The sequence below is a fragment of the Lynx rufus genome, unplaced genomic scaffold, assembly GCF_022079265.1.
Source record: "Lynx rufus isolate CCGP_SWC_20201006 ecotype Redwood Valley unplaced genomic scaffold, mLynRuf1.p SCAF_10, whole genome shotgun sequence".
Taxonomy (NCBI): Eukaryota; Metazoa; Chordata; class Mammalia; order Carnivora; family Felidae; genus Lynx; species Lynx rufus.
In genome coordinates, this window is record NW_025814824.1 from 59,293,940 (window position 1) to 59,313,982 (window position 20,043).

Genomic DNA, 20,043 nt, shown 5'->3' on the forward strand with positions numbered 1-20,043 from the left:
ATTTTCTCCACATCTTTGTCAACACTTGACCTGTCTTTTTGGTTATGGCCATCCTAGTGGGTATAAAAAGTGGTATCTCCTTGAGGTTTTGATTTGCATTTCCATAATGGCTAATGATGTTAAGCATCTTTTCACATACTTACCCATTGTTGGTATATCTTTGGAGAATGTCCATGTAAATTGTTCGTCCACTTTTCATTATTTTTCTTTTTTGTTTGCATTTATAAGAATTCTTTATTCTAGCCGCAAGGTTCTTATCAAATATATGATTTGCAAATCTTTTCTCCCACAGTGTGGGTTTTTTCACTTTCTTAATTGGGCCCTTTGAAACACAAAAGTTTTTAATTTTGATGAAGTTCAGTTTATCTGCATATTCATTGTGCCTTATACTTTTGGTATCCTATCCAGGTCACAAAGATTTACTCCTATGTTTTCTCCTGAGAGTGACACAGTTTTAGCTCTTATATTTAGGTCTTATGATCCATTGTGAGTCAATTTTTGTTTATATGAGGGAGAAATTACAAGCTTTTATGGCTTAAAGTTTTCCTTGTGTTTTCCAATTTTGTTATCCAATTTTTAAAATTTATTTGTATTTATGTGTGACCAAGGGCCTGGATATTGCATTTGATTTAAATATAAAGACTGACAATTCAGTTATTGGAAAATTTTAAGTATGTTTAGACTGATATGCTCTCTAAATATGAAATGCACACTGGATTTTGAAGGCTTAATCTGAAAAAGAATGCAAAATATCTCATCGATTTTGTTGTTGTTGTTGGTTACATGTTGAAGTGACAGCATTTTGGATATATTGGGTTAAATAAAAAATATGTCAAACTTCGTTTTACCTGTTTTTTTCCACCATTTCTCATGAGGCTGTTAGAAACCTTACGTTTTACATATGTGACTTGCATTATATCCCACTTGGCCAGCACTGTACTGGGAGCTATACTACAGAGCCTTTGAAGAAGGGGGCCCCGATTTGGAACCCCCTTCCCAGTTGTGTGATTTTAAGTAAAAGTCTCTCAAAGGAAGATTCAGTCTCCTTATCCATAAAATAGGGATGATAATTACACCCACCACACAGGTTTGTTGGGAAGGTTAGGTGAGTGAGCTATGAAAATGTTGGATCACTCCCGGGTACTTGCTTAATAAATATTATTAATGATTATCACCATTGCTGTTACTGCTACTTGTACTGTCACCAATTTATCAAGTTTTTTTTTTAATTCTGGAAGAATTTTTGACTGATATATTAAATCTATATTTTTGTTTAGAAATTAATATTTTTATTTTTTGTTAAAAATTTTTTAATGTTTATTTTTGAGAGAGAGACAGAGCATGAGTGGGGGAGGGGCAGAGAGAGAGGGAGACACAGAACCTGAAGCAGGCTCCAGGCTCTGAGCTGTCAGCACAGAGCCTGCTCTACACGGAGCTCAAACCCACAAACTGTGAGATCATGACCTGAGCTGAAGTCAGACGCTTAACTGATAGAGCCTTACAGGAGCCCCAGTATTTTCATTTTTTAATATTTAGTCTTCCCAACCAGGAATCCAGCATAACTTTAGCCCAATCCTTGTGTCTTCCTTCAATACGTCAGCTGATTAAGAATACCTAGCACCTAGGGGCTCCTGGCTGGCTCAATTGGGACTCTAGATCTTGGGGTTGTGGGCTTGAGCCCCACGATGGGTCATAGAAATTACTTAAAAATAAAATCTTTAAAAAAAAAAAAGAATGCCTAACACCTAATATACATCCTAATATACATCCAGCTAATCTGTTTTAATGAGTTATTGAGTGCTTTTTGAAGCTGTGTTTTTTTATCCTGCAACTCCACTCACCTTACTTTTTTAGCACCAGCAGTTCTCGTTGTTGATCATTTTGTAGGTATCATCATCTGTTTAAAAACAAGTGGTGCCTTCCATTTCCTGTGCTTATTATGCTTCTAACTGTTTTTCCTTCTCTGATAATGATCACACGCATTTTTCCCCGCAGCATTTAATGGGAGTAGTGTCTAGGGTATCCTTCCTGTTGCTTTTTTAAAAGCATGTAAATGTTGATTTTTGGCTCTCAGTATAGTATATTATTATTTGGAAAGGCCCTTTCATAGCTTTAAAGGTTTGTTTGTTTTTGTTTTTTTTTAATTTTTTTTTTCAACGTTTATTTATTTTTTGGGACAGAGAGAGACAGAGCATGAACGGGGGAGGGGCAGAGAGAGAGGGAGACACAGAATTGGAAACAGGCTCCAGGCTCTGAGCCATCAGCCCAGAGCCCGACGCGGGGCTCGAACTCCCGGACCGCGAGATCGTGACCTGGCTGAAGTCGGACGCTTAACCGACTGCGCCACCCAGGCGCCCCCTTTTTTTTTTTTTTTAATCGGGAATAACTATGGGCTTTATTCACTATACATTTATTTACTATACATTTCCAGTTTTCTGTTTCTTCCCTGTCGTTAGGTCTGTCTGCTGGCACTTCTCAGTGTTACCCATGTGCTTGCCTAGAAGAAATCCCCTCTTTGCTTCTAAGCTGTGGGGGGTCAGGTCATCATTTGTTCAGACAGCCTGAATCAGCTCAAAGCTGGGGTCTGAGGAGCTCCTTGGTGGATAATGTGCATGAGGCTTTGTACTTGGGGTTGTCACATGCATTTTGGTACCCTGAAGCCATTTTGTTATATTTCCTGATCCTTGTTGAAGTTTGAGATCATTATAAATGACAGGTGATTTTCAGATAAGGGACGTCCTGTTGCATTAGACAGAGTTTCTGACAGTGTTTGGTAAATGGAGGAGAATAAATGATAGGGCTTAGCTGCAGAGCCCCGGGGGGACTGTTACTCCTCCACATTCCTGTTGTTTATTAATAATAATAAGCACCTCATCCCGTCACCATTTGACCTTCCTCAGAAAGGACCACTGACTCTCAAAGGGGAAAAAATCATTTGCCACAGACATAGGAGAAATAGCTTGTGACTTGGTTTGTGGTTTTGAGAGAGACAAATCACAGCTTTCAACTTACCTGCTTTTAGACGTATAGAAAACATATGTTTTTAAAGATTACTGTAGAGGGAGTCTGAAGACCAGCTGGCATTTCCTACTGGAATCCTCACAGTTTACAAATTTGAAAGGGAAGTGAAATTCATCTCAAAGCTAAAAAGGAAACAAAATCACCAAAGAAACAATCCATCTATGCAGTTAGTCAGCATCAGACATCCAGACTGAACGGCTCCTCGATCCTGTTCACGGTCGCTGTTTTTCCTCTTCTGTACCTCTGCTGAAGCACTGCCTCCTTCCTGGAATGCCTGTCCATGCATCCAGGCATCCACCCACGCAGCAGCGGCCATTGAACATCTTCTGTGTGCTGGGATCTGGGCTGCGTACACATACCCTCAACATCTCTCAAGGTGCAGCTCCAATGCCCCCTCTTGTGGGTAGCGAATGCTTTCCTGATCCCCTCCTCCGCAAAGTTAAAACTGCTCTCCCCTTCTCTGAGTGCCCATAGCATGTCATGACTTCTCTTTTAGAGGCTGCTGCTGTTCCACTGGGTGTTTTTATCCCCTGGTGTTTGTGCCTGATCTCTGTCACGAGGAGAGTTGGGGTGTGCTCAGCTTTGCATCTTCCTCTTCCAGGATGCCTAGGGCTGTCCCAGTTTGTGACCACCACTTAGAATCCACCCCCTCTTTTTTTTTTTTTTTTTAATTGTAAAACTCTTTCTCTTCCAGGGCTAAAGTTGCTGTAGCCGATGGGCCTCCCGGGATCTCAATCCAGACCCTCACCCCTATGAAACACACAGTAAAAATAGACAAAGACGCCCTCCTCCAGGACTATGGATTCCACGTTTCCGAGAGCCTACCCCTCACAGTCGTGGCTGTCACAGCAGGTAGGGGCTGACTGGGAAACAAGAAAGGAGTTTGACTTCTGGGGGTGGGGGGGGAGAAGTAGTCCTGGGTCTCGTCCCATCTCTCTGTCCTAGAATGTAATTTCGAAAATGCTACCCCGGGAAGTTAGAAAGGGCACATCTAATTCTGACCTAATTCTGTCTAGAACCTTGTACCTTCCTTTGGTGTGGGGAGGGAGGAAGCCGCAAGTGCACTTGCTGATCTGAACCCCAGGCTCCTGCTGGCCTCAGCCAGGGTTTTGCCCACCCGTGGCTCCCTGGCCAGTCTCAGGGCAGTGACAGTATTTGGATCCGCTGGCTCTTCTCTCTGAAACCCTGCATGCTCCAAGCTGGGGAGAGTTTCTGGCCAGAGAGTAATAGAAATTATTGATGTGTTTTCACTGAGTCTTTGTAAAATATAAGCTGTATCATGGTGAAGAAGAACAGGCTGAAAATGTCTAGTGTTTGTTTTCATACATCAGCTATGTATTGATGTGAGATCTGGGTCTAGTTAAAATCTAATTTTGGTTTACATATACACGCATACGTGCGCGAGCACACACACACATCACATAGTTTTCTAGAGGTGAATGTAATAGATTCACTTGCCAGCCCTGTTGATTCAGGGGGTTTCTGCTAGTTTTCTTTCCCAGGACAGTCTCCTAATATCCCTTGAAGGTGATGGGTGGTAGGTATATTATCCACATTTTGTAAATTAGGGAAACAGACTCATGCGAGCCCAAAGCTGGCTGAGGGGTTTGGAGGCGCGGGGAGTGAGCTGGTGCCCTGGGGACTGGATCAGCCTGCCATTCAGTTGTGCTGCTGTGACACCTGGGGTCTGGGCCCTCCTGGCATGAACACCAATTACTTCTTCTCTGTCCAACAGGAGGTTCTGCTCACGGCAAGCTTTTCCCTGGTGATCAGATCCTCCAAATGAACAACGAGCCTGCCGAAAGTCTTTCCTGTGAACGAGCAGCCGATATACTGAGGTACTAAATTGCCTCCATTATCCCCAGAGTTACACAGATGATCACAGAGCAAAGATGGGTGACAGGACAGGAATGACATAATTGATCTCCTCGTGGTTTTAATAGGGACCAGGTTCCTTTAAAGTGGCAGTAGCTGCCTCATTTTAGAATTCGGTTACACCGTGCTCCCCTTCATCTGCCTAGAGAAGTGACAGAGGGACACAGGGTGCTGTATTATGACCCCCCTGCTATGCTAGACACTGTGCCAGGCTCTGCAGGGAAGGTAGTTATGAATAACATGTGGACGCTACCCATTAAGGATTTCTAGGGTTGTTGTGACATATGCCAAAGATCGAACCAAATTGACGCTAAACTTGTCAGTTCTTCTTTAATCCTTTTGATAAATATTCTTAAATGCCCTTGGACACACAGCCTGGTTGGCACATATGTAGTCTCACTGACCTGGCAGCTGCCGCCTTCTCCCTGGTGGCGTTGTGACCTGCGTCACTTCCTGCCTGGACCGTGATCTCTCTCAGAGCAGGTGCACGGTGACTGCTCAGTTGAACGAGTGAAGATAGTTAGCACCAATTGCTGACCCTGGTTTTAAGACAGAGGAACGTAAGTGACAGAAGAGGAGAGGGCTCACGGACATTTCATAGGCACCTACGGGCTTTGTCTTTCAAATTTTTCAACACTGTTTTGATGACTTCAATATAAATATTAGAAATGAGAAATAGAGTTCCATGAAAGCCAACTTGAAGATAGTTAGATGATGCCTCTTTTGTGAGTGGGGTGGTTTTCATTTCCCAAGGCATGTCATGCACAGCACACACTGAATAATAGGTAATAGTCAGAAAATCAGAGTAAGAGAAAATGAAAATACAGGAAGCACGCAGTCTCACTGTGGAGAGACAGGCATACACAGCTTAAGATTTATAGAGAATCCATCAAAGTTGTAGAAAATAGAAGCCTTTCAACCAAGGCCAATATTGCTTCAGGATGACCAGAGAATAAATTGAGTGGGTGGGGCAGCCTCAGGAAAGGATTTGATGATTTCATTCCAGAATATGACATATGGTTATGGAAATCATGAAGTGTGCTTTCCCAGTTATTGGGTGATTTTCTCAAAGATGATCAATGCCAACAAATTAAGTTTAGATTTTCAGCGATACTAATATTTCTGCCAGGCTAGATAAGACTGTGACTAACAAGCCAAATTATTGTCAAACTAAAGTGGTAGACTGGCATTTGAGTGGTTAGGTAACATTGAACGCAGTCTGTTTACTGAGCACCTTCTCTGGGCAAAGAGCCTGGTGGGGCAAAGAGTCTGCTCCCCAGACACCTGCAGACTGGTAGTGCGGAAGTGCCTCACGCTCACCCCTGTGAGGTTGAGGGCAGACAGTGGGTCAAGAGGAGCACAGGAAAGGGGTTGTAAAAGCTACAGATTCCTCCAACTTGGGGGGAAGTGGAGGTCTGAGAAAACAGAGGAGTCCAGAAGTAATACAGCTGTACCTTTAATGCTGGGTAGAATTTGGCCTTGAAAGGTGGATGGAGGTGGAGGTCAATCCAGGCAAAGGAGTGATAAGCAGGAACCGCTGGGTGAGGAGTGGGGGCGGGGATGCTGAACAGGTCAGTTTGCTTAAGACACCAGATGCCTAAAGAAAGCTTTTGGGAAGCAAGGCCCACATGGTGGAGGGTCTCCAACGCTGACACAGCAAGTTCAGGTGTTCCTCTTTTCCTGGAAGGGTGAGCCCTCGAAGACCTCTCAGCAGGGAGGTTACTTGAGCCATCTGTGCTCTCTGCCATACACTGCATGTGGGGATCCCAGGACTGCTTTATTTTTTAGCTTAGTTCCCAGTGCCATTGCCACTTATAAAGGGAAAAATCCAAGCAAAACACTGGCACAACAAAACCTCTCTAATCCCTCCAAATATCTGTGAGGCCTGAATGTCCTTTTGAGAGCACTTGGACCTTGGTTCATTGTAGATTATCTCGGGAAAGGCCTGCTCTTATGGAAAATGGAAATGAGGCAATCCCCAGACACAGCTGCAGGTTGATTTTACCCATTTGAGGAAGGAACACACCAGCAGCAATTGGCCTAAATGCTCATATTGCAAGAAGTCAAATGAAATTATTTTGCAAATGGCTTCTCTATGTAGCAATGGCAAAGAAAAAGGAAAATATGGATTGATTTCCAGTTCTCTCCTCTAATACAAGATGGAAGTTAGGCCGTTGTCTGGTTGACTTTTATCATTTTTGGAATCTAAGACATAATAACAAGACAGAAATGTATAGTATCTTGATATGTGATTCGGCTCATTACACTGACCTTGTGTGCCCAAGCACCACAAACTGATTGGCTTTTATCTGATTTATGTGAAATACACACTCATTCATTCATTCATTCATTCATTCAATTTTAGTGAAATGTTTAGCCTAAGTTGTTTGAAAAAACAACCTGAGTTATCTGTGTTATTGCTATGTTTTCTCTTAAACGTTTTTTTTTGACATAAACCTAGCTAATGGTCATACCAACTATATGAGTTCCCCGTCATATAGACTAAATTAAACCTAAGTGACTTAATTAAGTGGCTGTAGGTATAGACTAGATGGTAGAGGTGGAAATTTGAAGATTCCCTCAAGGTGGGAGGGGTATTCTGGGACAGCTTCAGTTCATTTGCAGAACATTGCTTTTCTCAACGTCTTTCTCAGGGTTGCTGAGCCAAAGATGCTGAGGCAAAAGAGGCTGGTTTATACTTCTGCCAGTCTTTTTGACCTTGGTGTGAGCGTGTGTACACACACACATGCACACACACATACACACACACACAGCACCCAGAATGAGGAAATGTTTTATCTTTCTTTATTTTTTTTTTTTCAGGGAAGCTGAAGACTCTCTTTCAATCACAGTTGTTCGCTGCACATCGGTAAATCTCTTGCTACATCACGTTAGTTTTATTCTTTTCATCCCAACCCACAGTGGGATATCCTTCAGAGAATGAATAGGGAAGGCAATGGTAGAAGGGGCAGTGGCCAGACAGTGGACAGGCAGGCACTCAACGTTGCCCGAAGACAGCCAACGCATCAGTGTTGTGGAGGAAACAGATATGGGTCCAGGTTTCCAGAACTTGTGGTCCAGCTAAGGAGACAGATCCATGATTACACAAAGTGGGATGATGATAAGTGTACCAAACGACAAGTTTCAAGATAAGTGTAGTGTGTTGCGACTTTGGGCAAGTCATTAAGTTTCAGTTGGCATTTTTGTAAAACAGTGGTGATGACAATAATTGTCTTGTTTCTCTAATGCATTGTTATGAGGACAAGTGAGGTGTTGGATATGAAAGTGTGTCATCAGCTCTGAAGCTCATCACAAGACAAGGGGTGGCATAGACAATGGACTGGAAGGAAGTGGCAATCCTAAACACCAGAGGCCAAGGAGCCCTTTATCTGTGACAGGAAAAAGTATATAATCAAGTCATAAGAGGAAGAACTACCAAGGAGGAAAAGTTGACAGAAAACTCTCATCCGGAGTGACTTCAATATATACCTCTTAGCCTTGGCCACATAAAGACAAAAAAATAAATAGGGGCATGGGGAATTTCAATAAGCATTTAATAATCTAACCTAATTGACCACATACTATGCTATCAAAGAAACTCAATAAATTACCCAAATAACAAACTATATATCTCTTCCAAATATAATAAAATAGGAATTAATAACTATCAACAACTTAATTAAAACTATCCAGCCATTCAGAAATATGAATGCAGTCTCTCAAGTCAAGCAGAAAAGCAAAACTATACCGTTCTAGACTAGTTAGGAGAAAAAAAATTTTTGTTTATTTTTGAGAGAGAGAGAGAGCGAGCACGAACTGGGGAGGGATGGAGAGAGAGAGGGAGACACAGAATCCAGTGCAGCCTCCAGGCTCCAAGCTGTCAGCACAGAGCCCGACACAGGGCTCACACCCATGAACTGTGAGATCATAACCTGAGCCGAAGTTGGATGTTCAACCATCTGAGCCACCCAGGCACCCCAGTTAGGAGAAAATTTAAAACTAGAAGTCTGCTTTTAACAATTTATGTGCAGTTGAAACTATACTCGGGGTAAAATTTATGGCCTTAGGTGATTTTATGATTTAATAAGGAAATTGGTCAAGTGAAAATTCAGTGAAAGAAGTTGGAAGAAACAACTAATAAAACAAACATAAAGCAGAATAAAGAAAGAACAAAAATCTAAATGATGCTTTGGAAAACAAAAATTGTAAATTTGATAAGTAAATCCAAGAGCTAGTTTGTTAAGGGAAAAAAATAAGAAAATAGGAAAACTTTAAGGAAAAGAAGTAGATGGGCCCAATGTGAAGAAAAGTAGAATATTTTCAAGAATGTAAAAAAAAAAATTTTAACATAAAAAGAGATACATACCATGTTCTTTCATGGGAAGACTATTATGAATACCTTGGTTATTCTCAATGTATATTCTTTTATATATAGTAAATAGTATGTATGTATGTATGTATTTATAAATTTCTTTCCAAGTTAGCATACAGTGCAATAATGATTTCAGGAGTAGAATCCAGTGATTCATCCCCTATGTATAACACCTAGTGCTCATCCCAGCAAGTGTCCTCTTTTTTTTTAATTTTTTTCTTTAATTTTAATTTTTTTTAAATAATTTACATCCAAATTATCATATAGTGCAACAATGATTTCAGGAGTAGATTCCTTAATGCCCCTTACCATTTAGCCCATCACCCCTCCCACAACCCTTCCAGTAACCCTCAGTTTGTTCTCTATATTTGTGAGTCTCTTCTGTTTTGTCCCCCTCCCTGTTTTTATATTATTTTTGTTTCCCTTCCCTTATGTTCCTCTGTTTTGTCTCTTAAAGTCCTCATATGAGTGAAGTCATATGACTTTTGTCTTTCTCTGACTAATTTCACTTAGCATAATACCCTCCAGTTCCATCCACGTAGTTGCAAATGGCAAGATTTCATTCTTTTTGGTTGCCGAGTAATACTCCATTGTATATATATACCACATCTTCTTTATCCATTCATCCATCGATGGACGTTTGGGCTCTTCCCATACTTTGGCTATTGTTGATAGTGCTGCTATAAACATGGGGGTGCATGTGTCCCTTCAAAACAGCACACCTGTATCCCGTGGATAAATGCCTAGTAGTGCAATTGTTGGGTCATAGGGTAGTTCTATTTTTAGTTTTTTGAGGAACCTCCATACTGTTTTCCAGAGTGGCTGCACCAGCTTTCATTCCCATCTCATATTGATGTATATTCTTAATGTGAATTCAAACTCCCCGTGGGACTTGTACTTGGATTTTGACAGTTTATCAAAGTGAGACACATCAAGAAGATCTTTTTATAGATGCAAGAAAAGCATTTGACAAAATATAGCATCCTTTCTTGATAAAAACCCTCAAGAAAGTAGGTACAGAAGTAACATACCTCAACATTATAAAAGTCATATATGAAAGGCCCACAGCTAATATCATCCTCAATGGGGAAAAACTGAGAACTTTTTCCCTAAGGCCAGGAACATGACAGGGATGTCAACTCTCATCACTGTTCCTCAACATAGTACTGGAAGTCCTAACCTCAGCAATCAGACAACAAAAAGAAATAAAAGGCATCCAAATTGGCAAAGAAGAAGTCAAACTTTCACTCTTCACAGATGACATGATACTCTACATGCAAAACCCAAAAGATTCTACCAGAAACCACTAGAACCGATACATGAATTCAGCAAAGTTGTAGAATCGGTTGCATTTCCATACTGAAGTAGCAGAAAGAGAAATCAAGGAATCAATTCCATTTACAATTGCACTAAAAACCGTAAAATACCTAGAAATAAACCTATCCAAAGAGGTAAAATATCTATACACTGAAAACTATAGAATGTTTATGAAATAAACTGAAGAAGATACAAAGAAAAACATTTCCATGCTCATGGATTGGAAGAACAAATATTGTTAAAATGTCGATACTACCCGAAGTAATTTACACATTCAATGCAATTCCTATCAAAACAACACCAGCATTCTTCACAGAGCTAGAACAAACAATCCTAAAATTTGTATGGAACCAGAAAAGACCCCAAATAGCCAATGCAATCTTGGAAAAGAAAACCGAAGCAGGAGGCATCACAATTCTGGACTTTAAGCTGTATTACAAAGCTGTAATCATCAAGACAGTATGGTACTGGCACAAAAACAAACACATAGATTAATGGAACAGAATAAAGAACCCAGAAATGGACTTATAAATGTATGGCACATTTTTGACAAAACAGGAAAGAGTACCCAATGGAAAAAAAGACAATCTCTTTAACAAATGGTGCTGGGAAAACTGGACAGCAACATGCAGAAGAATGAAACTTGACCACTTTCTTACACCATACAGAAAAATAAATTCAAAATGAATGAAAGACCTAGATGTGAGATAGGAAACTATCAAAATCCTAGGGGAGAACACAGGCAGCAACCTCTTTGACCTCAGTAGTAACAATTTCTTACTTGACACGTCTCCAGAGGCAAGGGAAACAAAACCAAAAATGAACTGTTGGTATCTCATCAAGATAAAAACCTTCTGGGGGCGCCTGGGTGGCGCAGTCGGTTAAGCGTCCGACTTCAGCCAGGTCACGATCTCGCGGTCCGTGAGTTCGAGCCCTGCGTCGGGCTCTGGGCTGATGGCTCAGAGCCTGGAGCCTGTTTCCGATTCTGTGTCTCCCTCTCTCTCTGCCCCTCCCCGTTCATGCTCTGTCTCTCTCTGTCTCAAAAATAAATAAAACGTTTAAAAAAAAAATAACAACAAAAAAAAAAGGATAAAAACCTTCTGCACAACGAAGAAAACAATCAGTAAAACTAAAAGGCAACTGACAGAATTGGAAAATATATTTGCAAATGACATATCAGATAAAGAGTATCCAAAATCTGTAAAGAACTTATTAAACTCAACATCCAGAAAACAATCCAGTGAAGAAATGGACAGAAGACATGAAAAGACACTTTTCCAAAGAAGACATCCAGATGGCTAACAGACACATGAAAAGATGCTCAACATCACCCATCGTCAGAGGAATACAGATCAAAACCACAACGAGATATTACCTCACACCTGTCAGAATGGTGAAAATTAACAACTCAGGAAACAATAGATGTTGGCGAGGATGCAGAGAAAGGGGAACCCTTTTGTACTGTTGGTGGGAATGTGAACTCGTGCAGCCACTCTGGAGACAGTGTGGAGGTTCCTCAAAAAGTTAAAAATAAAACTACCCTATGACCCAGCAATTGCACTACTAGCTATTTTTCCAAAGGATACAAAAATGCTGATTAGAAGGGACACATGCACCCCAGTGTTTATAGCAGCAGTATCAACAATAACCAAATTATGGAAAGAACCCAAATATCCATTGACTAATGAATGGATAAAGAAGATGTGGTATAGGGGGCACCTGGATGATTCAGTTGGTTAAGCGTCTGACTCTTGATTTCAGCCCAGGTCATGACCTCACAGTTCATGAGTTTGAGCCCTGCATCAGGCTCCACGCTGTCAGCATGGACCCTGCTTTGGATCCTCCCTCTCCCTCTCCCTCTCTCTCTCTCAAAATAAATAAATTAACTTAAGGGGCACCTGGGTGGCTCAGTTGGTTGAGCATCTGACTTTGGCTCAGGTCATGATCTTACTAGTTCATGAGTTTGAGCCTGCATCAGGCTCTGTGCTGACAGCTTGGAGCCTGTTTCAGATTCTGTGTTTCCCTCTCTCTCTGCCCCTCCCCTGCTCACACTCTGTCTCTGTCTCTGTCTCTGTCTCTGTCTCTCTCTCTCAAAAATGAATAAACATTAAATAAATAAATAAAATTAAAAAGATGTGTGTGTGACTGTGTGTGTGTATACACACACACACACACTCATACATACACACAATGGAATACCACTCAGCAATCAAAAAGAATGAAATATTTCCATTTGCAACAACATGGATAGAACTAGAGTGTATTTATGCTAAGCAAAATAAGTCCATCAGAGAAAGACAAATATCATATGATTTCACTCATGTGGAATTTAAGATGAACATAGGGGAAGAGAAGGAAAAATAAGATAAAAACAGAGAGGGAGGCAACCATAAAAGACTCTTAAATTACAGAGAACAAACTGAAGGCTGCTGGAGGGGAATGACTGGGGGGGGTGGTGAGCTAAATGAGTGATGGGTATTAAGGAGGGCACTTATTGGGATGAGCCCGGGGTGTTATATATAAGTGATGAATCACTGGGTTCTACTCTTGAAACTAATACTACACTGTATGTTAACTAACCTGAATCTAAATAAATAAGTATCTTTAAAAAAAAAGTAATGAGGATGGCCTTGATGTACCAGATTTTAAAACTAATGAAGCTAAAATAATTAAACAAGATATTGATAAAATGTTGAACATGTCAGTGTAATCCAATAGAAAGTCCTAGAATAGGTATTGATATAAGAATTTAGTATGTGGTAAATATGGCATCCCAAATCAGTGGGAGAAAAGATGATCATTCATGAAATCAAGCTAAGACATTTCCTTAAGCATTTGAAAAAAATAAAGTCTCATGTCACATCATTTGATGTAATAATAAATATAAAAAAACACAGAAATGTAGACAATATGGTTGGGTGTCTATCTGGTCGTAGGTTGTGGAAAGAATTCCTAAGTATATGGGGAGTGGGAGGAAGCACAATGGAACAAGCAGCTATTTGATTATGTGAAAAAAATTAAATTTCTATGACCCCAAAACTTCACAACACAAAGCAAAGAAATTGTGGTCTTTTCTCATTTTTGACAAGTATTGTCTTTTGTTTTTATTTCTTGGAAATAGAATAGGGAAAAAGCAACCTATATAGGATTAAGATGTTTGCCATAAATATGACAGACCAAGTGCTTTTGTGAACAAATAAATGGAGATTCTTCTAAGAATTTGTCTATGAAATAATGTGAAACCAATGTATTAAAAAAAGTACACTGAAAGCTAATCAGTATAAATGGTTGTACAGGTGTTAAGAGATTCTTTTTATTTAGCTGATTAGCATCTCAATGGAGAACATCTTAAACTTAATTAGATGGGTTTTTTTCCTGCTGTTTTCAAGAAATGAAAACAAAAGATAACACTTGTTAAGTCAATAAGAAGGAAATAGAGGGGTGCCTGGGTGGCTCAGTCCCTTAAGCATCTGATTTCACGTTTGTGAGTTCAAGCCCCACATTGGGCTCTATGCTGACAGCTCAGAGTGTGGAGCCTGCTTCAGATTGTGTCTCCCTCTTTCTCTGCCCCTCCTTGTCCCCCCCTTCTTGAAAATAAATAAAACATTAAAAAAATTAAAAAAGAAGGAAATAGATTATAGTTGCATCCTCTTAAAAATGGAGTGTAGGGAGAGGAAAATTAATGTGTTACAGTACCACTCCTGAGATTCCCACGAGGTTCCCAAGAAGAGGAGGATGTGAATGTTGTGCTTCACAGGTCCTGCAGGAAAAGCTGACATTGGCCCATACCCTGAGAAATGCCCTGAGTATTATCTAGGCCATTCAGGCCTCTTGCCAGGAGTTATATGATCATAAGACAAATGATCATATATGTCTTACTTCAGCAAGGATGCTCATCTTTGCCATAGCGGATTCTTAGAGTTCTCAAATGACTTGAAATTGATTAGGAATGATAAAATCCAAAGTTGGGGCATGCCTGGCTCACTTAGTTGGTGGAACATGCGACCCTTGATCTTGGATTGTGAGTTTGAGCCCCACATTGTGTGTAGAGATTACTTAAAAAATCTTTAAAAGAATAAATAAAATTCAAAGTTGGAATATTAATTACTGCTTCTCTAAAACATAGAATTTTGGGGGAGGGGTGCCTGGGTGATTTAGTCAGTCGATTGTCCGACTCTTGATTTTGGTTCTGGTCATGATCTTACAGTTTTTGAGTTTGAGCCCCGAGTCAGGCTCAGTCCTGATGGTATGGAGCCTGGTTGGAATTCTCTCTCTCCCTTTTTTGTGACAGAGTGTGTATCCTTTCTCAAGGCAGCTAGTTTCATGGTTGAGTGGTTCTGAATGTGAGAGAGTCCCTTCTTCCCTGTGACTGCCCCCAACTAGTGATAGTCAGGGCACATCTACTTTGTAAGAAATAAATTGGTGAAGATTTGGAATTGTGGCCTTCTCTTATCCAGGCTAACCACTGTTCCATCAACTCTTCATCGTAAGATGCTTCTCTGAAATCTCACTTTTCTGATAGCTTTCTGCACAGATTCCAATTTTTATGGTGGTCTTCCCAAACCATGGCACCCAGAAAGGAATACAGCTCCACCTACGGTCAACTGGTGAGAGTACCCAGGGAACAGAGAGTGTATTTCCAACATGCACCAAATACACTTGTGAAGCCCAAGATTGGGTTAAGATTTTAGTAGGCCCAGTCACACTCTTGGCTTGGGTGAACGTTATGGTTGACCAAAAACTAAGGCTGGTTTTCAAATGAATAGCTTCCAAGCCCCCATCCCATGCTGTGCAATTGATTTTTTTGATCCTCAGTGCCACATTTCACATCAATTCCTGTCAAATCATGTTGTTTTGGCCCAGTGTTCTGGCACGCTGAGGTTGTACCATCCAGAAATTACAGAACTGGAATGCCGTCATCAGCTGTACTCATTCTCACTTCCTGCCAGGGATCCACCTCTTCCCATGCTTCTCTGACTTCCTCCATTACCCAGCCAGTTGATTTTCTTTTCTGATCCATCTCTGGACTTTACTCTTGCAGGATTGCTGTCTCCAAGGTGGAAGATGATAACAGTTGTCCCGCCCCGCCATGGATTCTTTTTCTCTCTGCATCTCCCCCCCCCCACCCCCGTTTTGCTCCTGATTTCTCATTCCTTTGAATCTTAGGGTAGTGATGGTTTTACCTGTCACTTTAACCCGTCACTTTACTCTGTTCCCTTCAGCTCTGGACATCAGGGTTGTCAAGCCCCTCTTGTACCCTCTTGTGTTTGTTCTTCGTGATTTTTTGGCCTCTGGCCCATAGCGGCACCTGCTCCTCAAGTTTCCCACACATCTCTTTTAGATTTCCTGTTTCTTCATCTTTCCTCCCAAATTTCTGCTGCCTGAGATCTGATGACACCTTGTAGCTCTGTTTCATTCACAGGTTTGGTAAGTACACTTTCTCTGATTTCATCCAAGGCATTGATAAACATCATTAATGGAGACTGAGCCAAAGGGAGCCTGAGTTGCTTAAAATATCAGGACAATTTTGAGAACACGTCAACTAGTTTTGAATCCTCCTAATGGCTCTGCATCTGGCCTTCTTTACAGGGGGATTATAGGAGACCTTATCAAACATTTTGCAAGAATGAAGGAATACTACTATATCCACAGGACCCTGCCTTATCAATCTGGAATCCCATCTTCAAAAGAAAAATGAACTTGGTTGGCTCTGACTTATTCTTGGTAACACCATATTGGTTACTAGTGATCAATGACTAAAAAGCTCTCTGACCACCTCTTATCTTGGATTTTGCCAAGAAATAATAACAAACTTTACCAATCTGTGTTTTCCTTAATCTTCCATGTTCATTTTCTGGGAAATTTGATAATTAACCAGCTTTAGTCTCCTAATATTTTTTCAGTTTTCTCTTTTGTGGATGATACCAAGTCTCTCATCCCCTAGCTTCACTGGTACAGGTGTCTTGAACTCACTCAAAGAAGTCTGATAGTTTTATCACCAATTTTGGGTTGTAACTTTCTTTTTCCCCTTCTGCTGTCTCTTCTGATTGGAAAATCATTCTGCTTGAAAAAGAAAGCAAATCAAGGTTAAGTAATTTCTGGAGTTGAGGGATCACCACACAGGTTTACCTCTTCCCTGGGAACATTGCTATTTCCCCTTCTCCTTTTACTAAATTTTTTTTTTAAAAACTATATATTTGAGATACTGAATCATAGTCATGAACCCTATTATTCCAAGGCTCTAGTTACCTATAATATCAAACTTCAGGGTCACTTCTTCACTTCATGTACTTAATGGCATTGGTCTGTTGATATCTGAGGTTATGAGCATTGTCTCCAGTAGTTTCTCTGGTTGCTGTTATATCTCTTTTCCCGCAGCTACACAATATGTGGTCCAGAGCTCCATCTTGAAACTCGTAACACATGGAAACATTCTAGAGCCTGGCCTAAAGGACTATCCAGGCCAAGGAAACACAGCATGCGAGGCTGGGAATAACACAGCAGGATTCCATCCAGGAACATCACATCCTGTTGGTCTAGGTCATACAAGTTGCTGTTCATTGTGTCACAGTTTAACCTGATACAATCTAGCCAGAGGCTTAATTACATACTCATACCAAACTGTGATGACTCTTTCTACTTCTGGGGAAAGAGGGCACCACCCAAAAGATGAGAAGAGCAAAGAGGGGCCAAGGATAAATCACAAGGGTCAGAGCTTCAGGGAGCCCTGGAGGTTTTTGGACCCAACTTCCTTGTACATAGGAAGACTAAAGACCTTGTACAACTTCCTTGTACATAGGAAGACTAAAGACCAAAGAGGAGCGATAACTTGGCCAAAGTCACACAGAGTTATTTTGTCTTATTTTACACACAGAGAACTGGTTTTCTTCCATAATAATTTGTGTTTGAGTTAGGTCTTACAACTGTTGAGTAGCAGAACTTGAGTCTTCTTGTTCACAGGCCATTTCTTGTCTTTGTCATACACAACCATTTCACCACCATACTGAATCTTCAACTGTTCTCAGACACATACGAACATTGTCTGGGTTGGGATCCATAGACTTTATGAAAAGAGTTCTTTGGTGAGATGCTGTCCTTCTCTGTGGGTTTTCATTGAGTCCTCAACAGCTGTCAGAGGTTTTGCTTTTGTTTTTAAGAAATGAGAAGACGTGTAATGACTTTTACAAAAGTCCTGTTCTAAAATGTGTCATGTTAATGTTTTGCAGGGAGTCCCCAAGTCATCCTTCCTGACTGAGGAGAAGAGAGCTCGGCTAAAGACCAACCCTGTGAAGGTGCACTTTGCTGAGGAAGTGCTTGTCAGTGGACACAGCCAGGTGCGTCACTAGTTAGGGGGTTGAAATTACTCTGCATGAAGCTGGTGAGCTACCTCCTGGCACCTACCTTCTTGAGACACTGGAATCTTGCAGCCCAGAGAGGATACCAGGGGAGTGCAGTGGGTTTGCTAGAGGTTCTGAGCACCCTAAGATGCCTGCAGACCACGGACAGGGAGAGAAGCCAGGGAGAGAAGCACTGGGTGTGGCTTTCTTTTGTTCTGTGTCTCCATTCTCTTGCCCATGAAATGTCAACAGACTGCAAATACTAATTTCTTATTTTGAACCTTCAAACTTAGTGTTCCCTCTAAAGGTTGATATTGATTAGTGATGGTAGTGGTGGGGATTGATTGGCTTTCTTTTCCCCCAAGAGCCCATTATGTGTTTAACTTCTATTATGTGAATCTAAACTTTTTGGATACATAATCCTTGGTCATCACAATACCCTGCAAAGGAGGTATTTTAACACAAGAGGAAGCAGAAGCTGAGAGAGTTTAAGACAATTAACCTCTCAGATCACATAGCAAGAAGATATAAGAGCCCAGGTCTGTGTGACTTCAGTCCTTTTATTTTCCATTCTAACATACCATCTAGTCCTTTTTGATACGGAGAGATCCAGGATTAGGGGAGGACAAATTTGTAAAGGAAAATATTGGTGGAGTTTATGTTTTTAATGTGGGCTGTTGGATAAAAGACTTATTCATAGTTTACACATTTTCTTCCCAATGGCCTGAAACTATTGCCATTCTGCATTCAGCAGTCAATATTAGATTTTGAAACTTTCAAGTCAGAGCTTGTCCTTGTCTGGTCTTTTCGCCATAGAGACCTGCACATGGAGAGGGGTGGCCATTTTAACAAAGGGTTCCGGGTGAACTGGTTCACCTCTGCAGAACACTTATTTTCTACCTTGCCTGCTACTTAACAGACCACACCTTCATTAGACCTGAGAGTGGAAGGTGGATTTGTTCATGAAGGGGCCAGTGGGAGGCTTCATGCATTAGAAAAGGCCTGAGATCCTGTCATGCAGCCATTTTTTATCTCTGTGTGTGGTTTTTAAAAAAATTTTTTAATGTTTGTTTTTGAGAGAAAGAGAGACAGAGCATGAGTGGGGGAGGGGCAGAGAGAAGGAGACACAGAATCCGAAGCAGGCTCCAGGCTCTGAGCTGTGGCCCCAGAGCCTGATGCGGGGCTCAAACTCACGAGCAGTGAGATCATGACCTGAACTGAAGTCAGGCATTTAACTGACTGAACCATCCAGGCACCCCTCTGTGTGTCCGTGCTGGTGGAAATGGATTGAACCTCTCTAGCAAATTAAATTTAGATTCAGTGTGTATTTTTAGGAGTAATACACAGTGATGAGAAGTAGGGGCTAGAACCAGTTCACGGGACAGGTAGAGAATAAAGGTTCTGCGGATGTGAACCCGATCACCTGGATCCTGTGTTAAAATGGCTCCCATTCCCTGCTTGCTGGTACTGTGAGAAGACCAGGTAAAGACAGGTTTGACCTGAACTGGCTACAAAAACTGGTTCAGAATTTTGGTAAGGGTGGGAGTTTAGAGAAAGAGGGTTCTAAAAAGGTGTCTCTGGGGAGACTTGCGGGTCAGAGCACCAAGTTTCTGTATCAGCCACGTAAGGCAGAGATAGCAAAACCAGTGAGAGTTCATCACTGTGACCTACCTACTCATCCTTTCAAATGTTTAAAAGATGGTAAAATTGGTTGTTAACCTTTCCTCCTGAAAGCAGGATAAGACACCAGAAAAATTTTAAATAGTAAGCTAACATTTGCAAAATGCTTAACTTTGCCAATGGTTAAGACCAGGTGTGGGCAGGTTTGACAAATAAAGAAAAAAAAATGGAAGTCCTGATGCTGAGAAAGCCACAGTCATGCACTAACTGGTAGCTTTGTACATTGGTTTCATCTTTTTTGTGTGGGGGAAGAAACAAAGCATAATGAATGCCATAAAAAGTGGCCAAAGGTTCACATTGCTATTAGTTTAGTCTATAAAATAATTCAAATTAAAATCCATGTGTTTAAAGATATCTATAGTACTGATATTTAAAATAGAAAAAAATTAGGGACGCCTGGGTGGCTCATTTGGTTAAGTGTCTGACTTCAGCTCAGGTCAT

General features: G+C 41.0%; 1 protein-coding gene across 1 annotated transcript in view; it reads left to right on the forward strand.

The window, feature by feature from the left end:
* FRMPD1 (FERM and PDZ domain containing 1) overlaps positions 1-20,043 on the forward strand; it is a 49,110-nt gene that overhangs the window by 7,324 nt on the left and 21,743 nt on the right. Inside the window, exons 2-5 of the mRNA XM_047098942.1 lie at positions 3,716-3,873; positions 4,757-4,859; positions 7,720-7,765; positions 17,812-17,919. Coding sequence (XP_046954898.1) covers positions 3,716-3,873; positions 4,757-4,859; positions 7,720-7,765; positions 17,812-17,919 — 415 coding nt within the window. The remainder of the gene's footprint in view (positions 1-3,715; positions 3,874-4,756; positions 4,860-7,719; positions 7,766-17,811; positions 17,920-20,043) is intronic.